Raw genomic sequence first — 14,611 nt, forward strand, 5'->3', positions numbered from 1 at the left:
GGTTGTGGGTTTCTGGTGAGAAAACTGATCATCAAATTAACAATAAAGTCACAAGGGATGTGTTTTATATTAGGTGTTTACCAGGTCCCTGATATGCATGACCATGATGAAGAGTGTGCTATTCCTGTAGGAAATGGAGAGCTTTACTTCTCCTTCAACTCGACCAGAGGTGGGACTCAGTGGAGGATCTGCAACAATCAGATTTGACAAACGTAAAACATTTCAGAACTATTCATCAATTCTGCTTGTTGACTCTTTCAACAATGTAGCTGTCCAAATTAATCAAATGATTGTATACATTTTATCTAAACAATGTAATGATGGAGGAGAGGAAACTAAAATCAGACACAATGAAATGCAAATGAGTTGAACAACAAGAGGAGCAGGTTTTTACCAGGTGCTTTGGGTGTGGCATCTAAACCCTCCGTTTTGTCATCCCGTGCAATTGGATGGAAAAAGGTGTAGATCAGGTCACACTAGAATAAAATAACATGTCAGTCCTGTAATTACTAAAATTTTGGTGTGCTGATACTGAGTGTGTATGTGGGTACCTGGGTGACTTCTGTGGAGCTCCTCATCAGATTGTGGACATAGTTGTTGAGCTCCAGCTTCCTCTTGACTGCCACTTCTTTGATGTGAGTGCGACCAAGCACCATTTTGTTTGGAAAACTATAAATAGGAGAGAAAGTCAAGGTATTTAATGAATACATTTCATTTACATTCCAACTGCACAAAAGGCAGATAAGAAATACAAGGCAGTTTTAGGAGAATGACAAATTAAGGGACATTTTTTGACAGTTTTTTATTAAGACTACAAAATTTGTCGTTTATTAATTAAGGTATATAAATGGAGGTGGTGGTGTCCTACCCTGGCAGCTTCCAGAGAGGAAAAAGGATGGTCAGTTTATTGTGAAGCTCCTGAAACTCGTCAAAAGTGCGGAAGACAAATTGAGGCTCATTCTGACCTTCCCTGAGGATCCTCACTACGTATGTCTGAACAGAGAGGATGGAAAGATGATCACACGCTCTGGTATATTACAGTCTGGTGAAATGCAACATGAGTTGGAACATAAAAAACAAAATTAAAAGTCAAAGAGCTTTGGTGAGGCTCACATAGTGCTTATCAGGGCTGTATCTCTTCTGGAAGGAGAAGATGGAGGCATGGAGGATGCGTCCCTCCTGCTTCAGAGTGTATGTCTTCGGAGAGAAAGACAGGATTGGCTCATCGTTGGCTGGGAGGCCAGAAAATCGGAGCTGGGCAAGGTTGTGGATGAAGAAGTTGAACTTGGTGGCCACGCTTCCCAAACTAGACTCTATCAGTCTGCAGCAGAAAGAGGGGAACAAAGAAAACATGGAGGCAAATAGAGCAAAATGGGGTTGACGTAGAAAACGACAACAATAAATACCACAAAAAGAAATATTTCCTGTCAGCAGACTGACTGGTGTTAAGTTGTCAAGCTTTGTTGCTGCGAGACAGATATTAGTTTCTTCTTCTAAGCCTGCTCTGCCACCTGGTGGAGTTTTTGTTTCTAGAAAAGGAAAATCTCCTGATGTGAACATGAGATCACACTAGATTAGAGTCATTTTGCAGTAATAAAGACAACAGTTTATTTCTTCCCTTATCTGTCACCACTGTGAGAATGGAAGTCAATCAATTTACCTTGTAAAGAAGATGGTGGCCTCAGCATCTGTGTTGTGGGGCTGTAGGGCATCAAAAACATACTTTAGATCCTGAGAGCCTGTCAGCTCTGGAAGGCCTGACGACATCATCTATAAAACAAACAGACCAAACACACACAGTTGAAGAAATAATTGCAGTATAAGTGCACTAGAGAGTTGAATTATTATTCAACGTATCACCAAATTTAAGTGGGTTGCATAATGGAAATTCATTGCTTCTTTGCAGATGCACCAAACAAATAGTGATTCTTTTCAGAATTAGTATTTAAAAGTCAGCAGCACTATGGTATGCTCTATAAACAGAGCAGTGATTTATCACACTATTAAGACTGAACTGCTGCTTGGTAGCATACTTGTTAAACTGGGTTGTGCAGGTGCAAAGAGGAAAGAAAAATACACCTTAAAAACGGAGGCCAAAATGACCACATAACCCAGATAAAAAAAAGCTTAATCAGCATAAAGATAAAAAAAAAAGAAAAACATAGCCACCAATACATTATATGACGTTAAAACAATCCAAGAGGTCAAAAGCAAAGCATTCTTTTCAGCCATCTATGTGAGTTTTATGGTACGAGTGTCTGTGTGTTCTGCTTCACCAGAGACAGCAGGTTGAGGAAAAGCCCAGAGTGCTTGCGGATGAGGTTGTAGGCCTGGCAACATAGGTCTACAAAGAGCTGGAAGCGGCTGGTTGGACGCTCACCCCCATTGATGACGTACGCCATGTCAGAGGTCAAAACAAATGGAGCTCTATCTCTGCAGGACGAAGAATAACGGGGGGGGAATTAAGTTTCAGCTTCTCATTCAGAGTGGGCCAGAAAGTAGAAGATCAGTGGTTTAAAACCATGACACCATTAGTTATGAACATGATGATGTGTTATATTTTGCACCCCTGCAACAGAGACACATTTCCTGCTGAAATCAGCTGATATAGGACCTTTCGCTTACACTCAGATAACAACATGGTAATAAAACAAAGTCAGCGGTCAACACCCTGGTCCACCCACACAGAAAAACCTTCACACCCTAATAGCACAGAAGGGGCATTCATCTGACAAGTATGTGTACATGTACAAATGTGACCTCATCATCACCTTTTAAAGCTGCCAAACATCTGGGCATGGCCCAGGAACTTGCCAAAGTCAATGTGAAACATGTGACCAGTGGAGCGTAGCATGATGTTGTCATTGTGACGATCACAGATGCCGAGTACATAGGTCGCAACACAACATCCAGCACAGGAGTAGATGAAGTTCTCTGATGCCTGGAAAGATTAAGAAGACACTTAAACATCTGATGAGCAAGTACTGGAGTGATGATGATGGGAAATGACGTCTGAATTAGTTTGGATGGTCTGATGTACAACTGCTTTAAATGTCTGATATCTTTATTCAAGTGGCTATGGCTAAGGGTCAGAATCTCTGCAGTAAATGTTCAGGGTCAGAGGTTGGGAAATGAGAGCAAGTCAAGTGAATGTTTATACACTTTATCTTCACCTTCTCATACTCATCCTCAGCAGGGTTGTACTTGCGAAGCCACTCTGCCAACGGTTTGTCTTTAAAGGATCCAGTAACACCATACTCCACCTGAATCTTTCTGAGTGTGTCCGAGGATGGGACCAGCTCCACCATACCTGCAAACAAAAAGTCCTCTGTTGACACTTTGCAAGCCAAAGGTTTTCAGGATGCCCCACTGGAACAACCATGGCATTAAGACAAGTGAATACTCTACAATCAATTTAAAGTGGAACTATTATGTGCATTTCAGGCTAATTTATTTTTATTTCTGAGACCAGAAGGGCTGGGATTGATCGAGTTATTGTCACAAATCGCTTTATTTACTTCAGACCGACCCTCTCTGTAGGCTGTCAGATCAGCCTGTGGGCAAAACGAGTGGATTGAGACTCTTCCACATTAAGCCCCGCCTCCCGCCACTGCACTACATCGGGAGCGCGCACCGCAACTGCTTTCGCCGTCATTGTAACATCTCATAAACAGAAGGATTAAACTCATTAAAAAAAACAAAATACAATGTTAACACATAGCATACAGCCCTACATGTTGGAACCTGAATCAGACCCTGAAAACAAAGTGGAAAACAGCAACCCACAGCAACAAATGCAGCAGGATGTCTCTCTTTGGTAAACTCACCAGCCATCATTGGAAATAACTTTATCCGACGTTTTCCACCCGCCTGATGTATTTGTACATGTCCTTGTTAACTAGTAGAAGGTAACCAATCACCGAACCTTATTCCCAGGACGTCACAAGAATTTCCAAGTAGAAAAAACTCTCTAAAACGACGCGTTTTTCGTCGCCATGGAAACCGAACGGAGAGAGTGCTGGAACTCAAACTCAAACATGCATTTAGGTGATAAAAAAAAGGTGCCGTTCACATGTCTGATGAGGATTCAACACTGTAACACTGAAGAAAGCTCAGAAAACTTGAAATACCAAAATTAGACCCCTTTAAGGTTCTGAAAGGTTAAAAATTGTGTGCTTTACACAATTAAAAAATTCAACAAAAGGCAACGTGCCTCTGTGCATTTATGAAATTACCTTTGTCCTTGCCAGTGGAAATACATTTAAAGTTGACTATGCGGAGGTCAAGACCCTCCTGTAGCCAGATGCGGTCCATGATGCGAATCATCTGAAGAGCCAGCATGTCCTGCCTGAGGTCCTCTCCCACCTGACAGATAAACAGACAAACTTGAAGAGTCCTCTCACACCTGATACATAAACAGACAAACTTGAAGAGCAGGTAACAAGGATACAGGTTTTTTTTGTTTTTTGTTTTTAATAAAGTCAGTTTAGAGTTCAACCACCAGGGGGTGCAGTGTTTAAATGAGACAAAAGTAAACAACAGTAGGTTACAAGAGGCTATGGTGCATTTGATGACAACTCCCTGGTTTCACTAATGGAGTACTTTCAAGCTAAACCAGCTTGTAGGTTAATTGTTTTATTTTCCATAAAATGTATGTAAGGCACCTTAAACATGACATTGATCTCCTCTCCAAGAGGGTCAGCGTTGACCAGGGCCAGCTTGAGCGGAACTGCGTTGGAGTTGAAGAAGGAACAGGCCTACAAAAACACAAGTAACTTTATTTTTTTTTCCCTTAACAGAGATACTTGAGTGTAAAGTGAAACAGAAATCAACTTCTAATGACTAATTAAAGTATCAGGCCTCTGTGATGCCTGCAGGCTGCTGGAGGAAGCTTGCAGTCTTATAGGACACATTCCTTTGTGTCTAATTAGAAGATCTTTTAACACCCACCTTTCCTTTTGAGCATGGAAGACATGCAGCAAAAGAAGATGATGTTTAAGAAATCTTTCATTGTTCATAACCAGTATGTGATACCTTGACGTTAAGTTCTTTGGCCACCAGACTGGGGCTGAGGGGCAGTCGGCAGCTGTTCCTCTGGAAAAAGTTCTGGACATTTTCAAGACCCTCCTGCAGCGCGACCTAAATGTAACAGGCGCACACAGTTAGAGGCACATAAAAAGTTAATTGTTATCACAAAAGCACAAACACAGACACACCTGTCGCGTGGATCCGCCTGCCTGTCTGACCCTCTCGGCCACAGCTCCCAGTAGCGTGACAAGGTGAGTCTGTTGCTCCAGCTCCGCCCTCAGTCTACCTCCACACAGGCACAGCAGGGCCCCCAACACCCGCTCATAGCGCTGTCCCCAGGTTGGATCCTGCACAGCATCTTTTAACAGCCTGCAGACATTACATGTATCACAAAGGGACACTAAGATCCTCTTTTCTAGCTTTTATCACCATGAAAACACTTCGACTGCAGGATAAATTGTGCATTTTTCTTTTGGCACAAATGCTAATTTCTAAATCAGCAGTAATTAAAGTTAAAGGATAAACCACCAGATAACACCTGTGTTATTCTGCATTGTCTTAAATATTAACTGATCCATACCTGATTCAAAATGTGATAACCATGATTAAGAGATGCATGAAGTTTTAATATATTACTAGTTGTAAGGGGAAAAGCAATGTCAGTAATCCACTGAATTAATTTTTGGATTTTTGTGATCTATGCTTTTTTAGGTTTAGGTAAACTTTATTCATCTCAGAGAGAAAATTCAGGTTCAGGAACAACTCGTCCAAGATTTAACAGACAAACATTTAATATTATACACAAACATTTGATACATTATTGAAGTCTGTCTTTGAACTTCAAAACTTGTCGCTCAGTTGCTACTTACCAGTAGAGGTAGTGGGCTATATTAATGTTGCCTTGTGCTCTGGACAGGAGGAACATGATGAGTGCATTCTTTAGGTGACACTCAAACTTTATAGCCTGGAGAAGAAGTAATAACAGTGATTTGTAATACCAAGTTTAAGAAAGTTAAGGACATGATAAAAATAATAGACTATTTGAAAGGAGCATATTCATCTACTTTTGTGTTGTTAGCTAGCTATACCTGTACTAGTTGAGGCAGGTAGTCAGCCAGCTCATCATCACTGCTCTTTTCAATCCAACTTACAGCCACACTTCTCACTTCCGTATCTGCAAACCTAGATTGAAGATCATAACAATTATACAGGCTGACAACAAACAAAAAGAAACTGAAGTTTGGCAGCATTTATAAATCAATATGCATGTTGTACAACCGCTACACTCTGTTACAATGTTATGCGATTTTTGTTTGCATGGTAAAATGCATTACATAGTCTATGTGCAAGTACTGAGCACAGTGCATACTTTGAGTCGAGCAGTTCCAGTGCAGTGACAGGGGGCAGGGTGGGCCAGTGGTGCAGAAGGGAGTGAATCTGTGCCATACTAGCCCAGTCCCAGCTGGGGGCACTGGCTAACACCTTAGGGAGGCTGTTGGGGTGGTCTCTCCTGCAGTGGAGGCGATGATCCCATAAGAGCTGGTGATCCGACCGTTTCAGCCTGGAGCAAAGATGCAGATAAGCAACAATACATAAGTTCTGACCTTAAAACTTTGTGTTTCTGATAAGTTTCCATGATTCATAATGTACAACCCTTGTGCTGCCATGTGCTGCTGAAATGCTAAACTTAACCCCCCCCCATTATGGATTTTGCTTTATGGCATTGCACCAAACTCAACAGGACATTGACAACAGTGTTGGGTACATTTCTTTAAAAAGTAATAATCTATTGTTACTAGTTACATCTCCCAAAACAGAGATAGTGTTTGTAACAGTCACAGCATCATATAAATAATTACAATAAGTAATGGTTCCATTACTTATTTTTCAAATATTTTCCCTCTACATAAACTTTAGATGCATTTGTGAGTTCAGTTATTCAGAATAAAACCGAATGTTAGTTTGTTTTTCCCTCAACAGAGCTTCAGATTATTCTAAATGCTTACAGCCAACATGGAGGAACTCTTTGATTCTGGTCATAATGAACATTTCTCATAATCGCCTTATCTTTTATATCCAGTAGGGAAAAGGGATGTTCGATTGATACATTCAAACATTTTCTACACCACTCCAATGGTCCAATCCATGGTTGCGGGGAAGCTGGAGGTTATATCAGCAATAACAAGTGAGAGGACGAGTCAGTGATCCGACATAGTTTTGCCACACCGTCTCCAGTTGTTACCTGATTCAGATTTGACATTGTGTAGTGTTTTTTTTTTTTTTTTAGGAGTAATGAAAGGTTTTCCACTAGTCTTCAAAGACTACTTACAATGAAGACAACGTCATTGTCCTGAATTATAGTTAAGTGCTGCATTTCATTGTCAGCAACGGCATTATAATGATCAAAACAATAGCTTTTTTTCCACATCAAGCCTAGATTGCTGCACTGCAAAACATAAATATTGCAATAAAAAACTGAACAGAAACAATTAAAAAACCTCTTAAATTTTGTTAAAAAGTTCTTGTGGTCTCATGATGCTGTTTTTTTTTTTTTTTTAGGTATATCAATATAGAAGTATATCACAAAGGTTTAATGGACACATTTTTTCACATTTGCATGTCACTGGAAATGCAAATGTCCACACACAATTCAGGGTAGTATGTAGGGACAGAAGAGGAGAGGGATTTTTTTATTATTTTTTTTTATAAAAATACAAAAGAAAAATGAAATCACTATGCTTTTGCTCCAAAGTGTAAAATAATTTGTATCTCTTTTATCCTCAAGTGGAGTATCTTGGGATGAGATTTTACGGCTTATGGACCAAGCACCATTCAATGGAAACACCTGCAAACCACAGTTGCACTTTGTTGTCAATTTAGAAATAAAGCTTTTATTTTGCAAAAAGTACACTGTGTGATAGTGATTAGATCACACATTACTGAAAAAAAGTTTATTTTAAGTCGTTATTCCCATTACTAATCAAAACACAACATAGCCAATTCAGCGAAGAAACACAAGAAGATATTATCAGAGGAAGAGAGGGGGAAAAGTGATCAGGGGAAAAAGCGAGAGATGGAAAAGAGTCAACCTAATAAAAGAAAATGCATGCTTGTATGCTGACCAAGTTTTATGCAAACACACAAAATGTTCCTCAACATCTCAGAAAAAATGCATCCCCATGAGTGCTTTGCTTGCAGAAGCTGTAGAAATGAATGGGCAGGACAGAAAACAGCCGGTGAGAGCTCAGTGAGAGAGGGCTCTGTGCATGTCAGCTGAATCTCACGGATGTTTGGCAGCATGGTGGGGAGATTTGGCTGGCGGGAAGCATAAGAGGGCATTAAGCTTGGCTCAGAGCAGCTGGACGAAACAAGACGCACTGGAGCAGGCGTTGATGGGGAACTGTTGCAGGCAAGTCTGTTACATCCCCAAAAAATCTCTCTTTTTAGATCTACTAAATCCAAACGATTTTAGGTGGTCTGAGAGAAAGCCAAAATAAAGCTGCAAAATGGCAAATTTATGAAGAATTTATGTAGTTTCTGTGCATTTCTTTTAATTTTAACAATGCTAGAGAATGTATTTCTTGGGGAAAAAAATGTACTGTATGTTTAGAATCAGGTTTAGGTATTGTGTCATTTTGGAGACATTGCAGTTAAAATAAGTTAAACTACCAGGTGTTGCTTCAACATTGTTTTATGTACACAAGTAGCAAATGTGCTTTGCTCTTCCTCAAGCTGAGAATCATTGACTTAAGTGCCATTATCTGACATCTAGTGCCTTCATCTGAATTCATTCATTCATTCATTCATTTTCTGAACCGCTTAATCCAATTCAGGGTCGCGGGGGAGCTGGAGCCTATCCCAGCTGGCTTTGGGGAGAACATGCAGACTCCACACAGAAAGGCCACTGACCAAACCCCTCCCCAGCCAAGGATCAAACCAGTGACCCTCTTGCTGTGAGGCCACAGTGCTAACCACTGTGCCACCGTGCAGCCTTCATCTGAATTCTGCCCTGTAAACCAAACTCCCCTTATGAGCTTTGTTTATAAGACAGCACAGAGCAGTGTTTCTCAGTCCAGGTTCTCACACACCCTGCATGTCAGAGGTGTGTTCAGACTCCAACACACCTGATTCTGATAAATTGAATTTCCTCATCAAGCTCTACGCAACTCTTTTGATGACCTATTCATTTCAGTCAGGTGTGATAAAGAAGGATTACCGCAACAACACAAAAGGCAGGGGGTCCTGAGGAGCAGGAATGAGAAACACTGGTATGGAGTGCTGACATAGAAGTTGTTGAGAATTTTTTTTTTTTTAATTTTTGTTTTGACCACTCATCCCTACCCGAAATTGGAGGCTCGGCTACAGATTTTTTCCAGCTTGCGTCGAAGGTCTGGGTCCAGCTCTTCCAGTGTGTGCGGCTCAGGGCTGGGGGCCACCTTTGGTCCCACATATAAAATATCCACTGCTGAGTCTGGGAAATCCACCTGATGGTTAAATAAATACCAGAGCTGGGATCAGTTTATACGTTTGACTTTCTTATTTAACTTTAAATCAAGAGGATCACTTGTACTTTGCTTCACAACCACCAACTAGGTCTCTTTGTTCTCCTCAGATAATTGTTAGTGAGGTTATCTGAGTACTTGGGCATTTATTGAGGCTTTATGCTTTTGCATATTCAATTTAAAATATGATAATAAAGACTATAAGGTTTTGCGATTAAGCTTCCTTCAGGTTAACATCAGACATTGTAGGAGACTATTTCTGTCACATTATGTTTTTTTTGGACCATATGAACCTCTTGTAGTTCAATAGAATACTTAAGGAGGTTTACCTTGTTTGTACACAGACTACAGGAATGGTGGCAGGTTATAGCTCATAGCGGCGCTTAAATTGGGTCAAGTTTTAGTGCGTACATCAGAGTTTGAGGTTCCTCAGCAAGAGAGGAGTCATTATACACAGATGTAGTGTGACTAGTCAAAATGGCACACCTGTACAGTGGCTATTAAGGTGGATTGCTTCAACATTGAAACACAACACCAAAAACTAACTTTACACAAATAACTTAATCAGTAAGAAGTTGGTCATATATAATTAGCTTTTAAAATCCTAAACAAAACACAGAAGAACGAGCCAGCAGTGAAGAACAGGATATATTAAGCAAATATGCAACAGAGGAATTACAACATTATTTTCACTTGTCTGCTGGCTGGCTTTTACATTACAACAGCATTTTTATTAGCGGTGCAAATGCAACAAGAAAAAAACTCATGAAGGTACACTGTTCCTCAGGAAGCTTCCTGTAACTGGAGGAGATTTACAAGAACTATTTGGTCCAAACATGCCTGTAGTGCTGTTTCCACACAGGAGTCTGATTACAATGTTAGACCTAACATTAGTTTATGCATAAAAGAGATTAGAGATGCAGTCTGCAAAAATAAACAGCTCAATCTCTAAAACAAGGTTTTCAGAACTGGTCAATTAAATTTATCTTAAACCCAAAACAAAAGGACAACATTGATGAAGAACAGCCCAGAGAACCCAAAATCAACCTCTGCATTGCTTTAGTATAATGATGTTCCTGGTATAGTTCATGTATGTGACGATTCCTCTGAAACGGGCACATTCACTGAAAGCTTCGTTTGATCTCAGTCAGTACAGCTGAGTGTTTAATCCAGTTCCTTAAGTCAAACTTAAGAAGGAGGGATCTGAAACCACAGCTGAAGACAACAAATTCATCAACTTCATGATTTCGTTTGACTTCATGTGTACACAATATATTTTGAACTCCTTTACTAAGAGCACCAACATTATTAAGTCAGAATAAAGCTGGGACTTGGTATTATAATCTAATGCAGTACACTACATAACACTGATCCAAATGAAATGTTCTCACTTAAATAGCTTCAGAAACAACTGCTCAAATACTTATGAAGAGTAAGTCTTAGGTTAGACTAATTCATGTGCAATTGCTACTTTTCATGCATATTACATATAACTTTCCACTGTCACCTTGTGAATCCTTAGGATGGGGGATTGGATCAAAGTCTAGATTCGATGTGATCTATTGATTTTCTTAACTAGACTATTTATTATGAACTGGCTGGAATTGATGTGCCTGTCAAGTGCCTCATTGTTGTGAGGTGGCACTATACAAAAAAAGCTGAATTGAATTAAATTAATAATAAGAACAACACTGTGCCATAAATACAAACCTGTAATACAATTCTTTCTGTGGGTACCCTCTTGCGGTTACCTCCAGGACCAGAGGCAGCAGCAGCAGTTCCCTGTGCAGATGTCCACAGACACAACAGCCTGGTGCCCCGTTCAAGCACTCTACAACACAGTCAGGAGTTATCAACACTGACCAAAATATTAAAAGCAAGTAATGTTTCAAATATTACTTTAAGTTTCATGTTTATATTGCTTAAAAGTATGGATTCCTATCATTTCAATTAATTTAGTTTGTAGTACAGAAAAGATAGGGAGAAAATCGGGATAGGGAGAAAAGAGGTAAAATTAAAGAAAAGAAAGTTGAGAACAGCTTTTACTGACTGTTCCTCTGTCCTCACCCTCTAAAATCAAAGAGGGGCATGGAGACTTTGCCCAGAAGCTCTGGAGCTTTCCTCTGTTTGTTGGAGTCGGGGGAACCGCTGGCATTCTGATTCAGCACCCCAAAGAGACTCAGGCTCAGAATGGACTCCAGTGGGAGCACAGCTACTGCTATGGGAAAATTGATCCTTGAAAAAAAAAAAAAAACAAGAATAGTGTCAGCAGCATGGGGGGGGGGCAGTGAAAATACCAAAATCTAGAGGAGAAAAAAAAAAAAAAAAAAAAACTTGCAGAGAAAAACAATGAAGTGGGAAGGAAAAGGAGAAGTCTTACAGTTCGTCCCATTTGATGTGGTAGAAGAAGCTTTTGTATGTGCCCACTCGCTTGGATTGGATTGGTTTAAATAGGTTCTTCCCATTGTGGGTGAGAGAACACATCAGGAAGTACTTCTCGTAACTGAAACAACAGTGAATATTGCTCATGTGTATTCTTGTCTGTGATTAACCATCATCTACAAGTACTTGTAGGTTTTATATAACAAAATAAATAAATCCATGTTTTATATAGTAGAATGCTGATATTTGCTGTTGCTTGGATACAGGCATGAAAACAGTGCATGATGATAAGAACAATAGCTTCAGAGGTCTGTTACACAAATAATTCATAAAGTCAATCACTTACAAAATCAATCATGTATACAGTTCAAACTAGTACGATACTTAAAATGTCAGGAAGATAAATCTGAGGGCTGGATTTAATGTTCAAATGTAATTTTGTGGTGATTAAACTTATGTTCATGCTCACATATGGCTGAAACAAAGTGTAATTAGACAACATTAACAGAAGCGAAAATGTCTGTGTGGGTGTACCATGCCGTTGCAGAAGCTTCTAAACAACAAAGGCTGACAATCTACGTTGCCACACACAAACTCAAATGTCAATCACAAAAGTTCAAACATCATGCATTGAGGCACTTTTTTTCCACAACAAAGGATTCAGAAGAAAACAAACACACACAAACATACAGGTGGAACCCATTGCAATTCATCTCTTTTCTACTGAAAAGCCAATTATTTTACAGAAGCAATAACACAGCTCTATGATGGATTTAGAACAAAATTTCTCTAAATGTTATTTGTTATCCCAGTGCATTGTCATGTAAAAAAAGAAAAGATCGACTGGGAAGAAAACATTTCCAAGCAACTGTACATTACAAAGTGTTTTCAGTCAGGCAAGGTCGATACACTCAGGCAGGACAAGTGCACACCAGGAAACAAGTGAAAACACCTGTGTGACCTGGTTATTTATCAATCCCACATGCTTCAATCGATACCATGCAGTGCCTAAACTTTAAAACCTCTCTGTAACAAAAATGTACAGAAACATTAGGACTGGAAAAACAACTATTTATCTGCGTAGATTTTAGCAATTGATATTTCCAGATGTGCTGCAATCAAACTCACGATCCAGCACTTGGTTTCTTCCATAAATCTAAAAATAACCTCTGCTTTAATTCATCTTCAATACATGTGAGCAGAGGGAAAACACAAGCAGATACAGTTTTTTTTTTTTTTTTTTTTACTACAACCAGCTTGATCCACTGCTAAGTGCCATCTGTGTTGGCAGTTTCACCACTACTCCTGGTGTCTCATATGTTGGCAACACTGTGGCATCCACTGAGCCAGCAGATGGATGACACATGAGCCACAACAATGCCAAACACTCAGATCTCAATAAGGCAGCATTATAGTATCACCACAACACAACAGATATGCTTTGGTTCCTGTCTGTGTAAGGAAATACTGAACTGACTGTGTCCCTAAGGCCTGAGGAGCTAAATAGTTTTTTTTAGGAATGACTGTCACGGCAGCAAGATTTGTAGTTAGCTCAAAATAGCTGCTGGAAGAAGCTGTACTGGTGTGAATAGGCCTGCTATTAAGCAGTCCTTCTATATATGAAGGCCCCAATGACTGACCAGAAAATTTCCATGGAAGAAAGCAAAACAGCAATCCAACCCCCCCCCCCCCCCCCCCCCCCTTTTTTTTTTTTTAAAAACAATTTTCCACCTCACAGCCAAGATTAAAATGTATATCTATTTCTTTATGTTACAGTCTTTACTTTTAATCACACCTTAATATCTTAATCTAAGGTCTCATTTGAACTTCACTATAATGTACAATGCATGCTGATTTACACCTCTGTGATAAAACAAAAATTTAATTCATCAACAGCTAAGAACAAAAATCCTGGGATGAAAATTTCTTTTTATTTTAGGAATAATTTTCATACTGTGCTAGAATTTCTGAACCTTTTGCAGATCCTCACTCTGATTCTGGTCACTGATGTGTGGCAGAGCTGGGAATGGAAAATTTGGCTCAGCTCGGCTTCAGATACACAGGGGAGATAAAGTCGGCTGAAACCAGACACTGGCATGGAAAAATAAGACACGAGCAGCAACACCAGTGATGTTTGTTTAATGCAGGAAAATCTACGCTTGCTGCTGTGACTGCACAGCCCGAGAGAAAAAACACTGATGTTGTCGCAGCAGAGAAATATGCCCCTCCATACCACCTTTAAATCTATAAAGGATTTTATACAAAAAAAAATATCGCACATTTATTTCTAATCATATGAATGACTATTTGGTATTGAGTTTTTAAAGAGTTCATAGAAATTAAAATAATGATGCCTGGTTCAGATATGTGAGAAAACTGACAAGTTTGGAGCAACGCATCGATAACTACTTGTGTGTTGCATCCATAGACTGTATATAAAGAGATGGACGTAGCCCTCGTGACGCCACCCGTAGGTTTCTGAAGAGCAGAACTGAAGCTCGGTGGGCGGTTCCTACCATTGCCATCTTGGCAGAGGCATGTCACACCCAGAAAATACAAATATGGGCAAAGAGGTGGAGCTGAGAGGGGGGCTGTGAGCGTCATGGTGGATGATTGACATCGAGCGAACTCCGAGCTTTCTGTAGCCAAGAGCTAACCCGGAGATAACGGGAGCTAACCAGCTAATGGAGGAAAGCGAG

At 39.9% G+C, this 14,611-nt stretch overlaps 1 protein-coding gene across 1 annotated transcript in view; it reads right to left on the minus strand.

Annotated features, from left to right (window-relative positions):
* pik3c2a (phosphatidylinositol-4-phosphate 3-kinase, catalytic subunit type 2 alpha) overlaps window positions 1-14,611 on the minus strand; it is a 52,308-nt gene that overhangs the window by 2,238 nt on the left and 35,459 nt on the right. Inside the window, exons 12-31 of the mRNA XM_079253801.1 lie at window positions 11,911-12,033; window positions 11,598-11,765; window positions 11,241-11,361; window positions 9,370-9,512; window positions 6,398-6,589; window positions 6,117-6,210; window positions 5,898-5,992; window positions 5,217-5,397; window positions 5,035-5,139; window positions 4,665-4,757; window positions 4,236-4,365; window positions 3,174-3,310; window positions 2,772-2,941; window positions 2,277-2,433; window positions 1,661-1,770; window positions 1,114-1,321; window positions 869-993; window positions 552-669; window positions 395-476; window positions 82-188 (exon numbers count right to left, since the gene is read on the minus strand). Of these exons, the coding sequence (XP_079109927.1) occupies window positions 82-188; window positions 395-476; window positions 552-669; window positions 869-993; window positions 1,114-1,321; window positions 1,661-1,770; window positions 2,277-2,433; window positions 2,772-2,941; window positions 3,174-3,310; window positions 4,236-4,365; window positions 4,665-4,757; window positions 5,035-5,139; window positions 5,217-5,397; window positions 5,898-5,992; window positions 6,117-6,210; window positions 6,398-6,589; window positions 9,370-9,512; window positions 11,241-11,361; window positions 11,598-11,765; window positions 11,911-12,033 (2,659 nt within the window). The remainder of the gene's footprint in view (window positions 1-81; window positions 189-394; window positions 477-551; window positions 670-868; window positions 994-1,113; window positions 1,322-1,660; window positions 1,771-2,276; window positions 2,434-2,771; window positions 2,942-3,173; window positions 3,311-4,235; window positions 4,366-4,664; window positions 4,758-5,034; window positions 5,140-5,216; window positions 5,398-5,897; window positions 5,993-6,116; window positions 6,211-6,397; window positions 6,590-9,369; window positions 9,513-11,240; window positions 11,362-11,597; window positions 11,766-11,910; window positions 12,034-14,611) is intronic.

Source organism: Telmatherina bonti (genome assembly GCF_933228915.1).
Source record: "Telmatherina bonti genome assembly, chromosome: 2".
NCBI lineage: Eukaryota > Metazoa > Chordata > Actinopteri > Atheriniformes > Telmatherinidae > Telmatherina > Telmatherina bonti.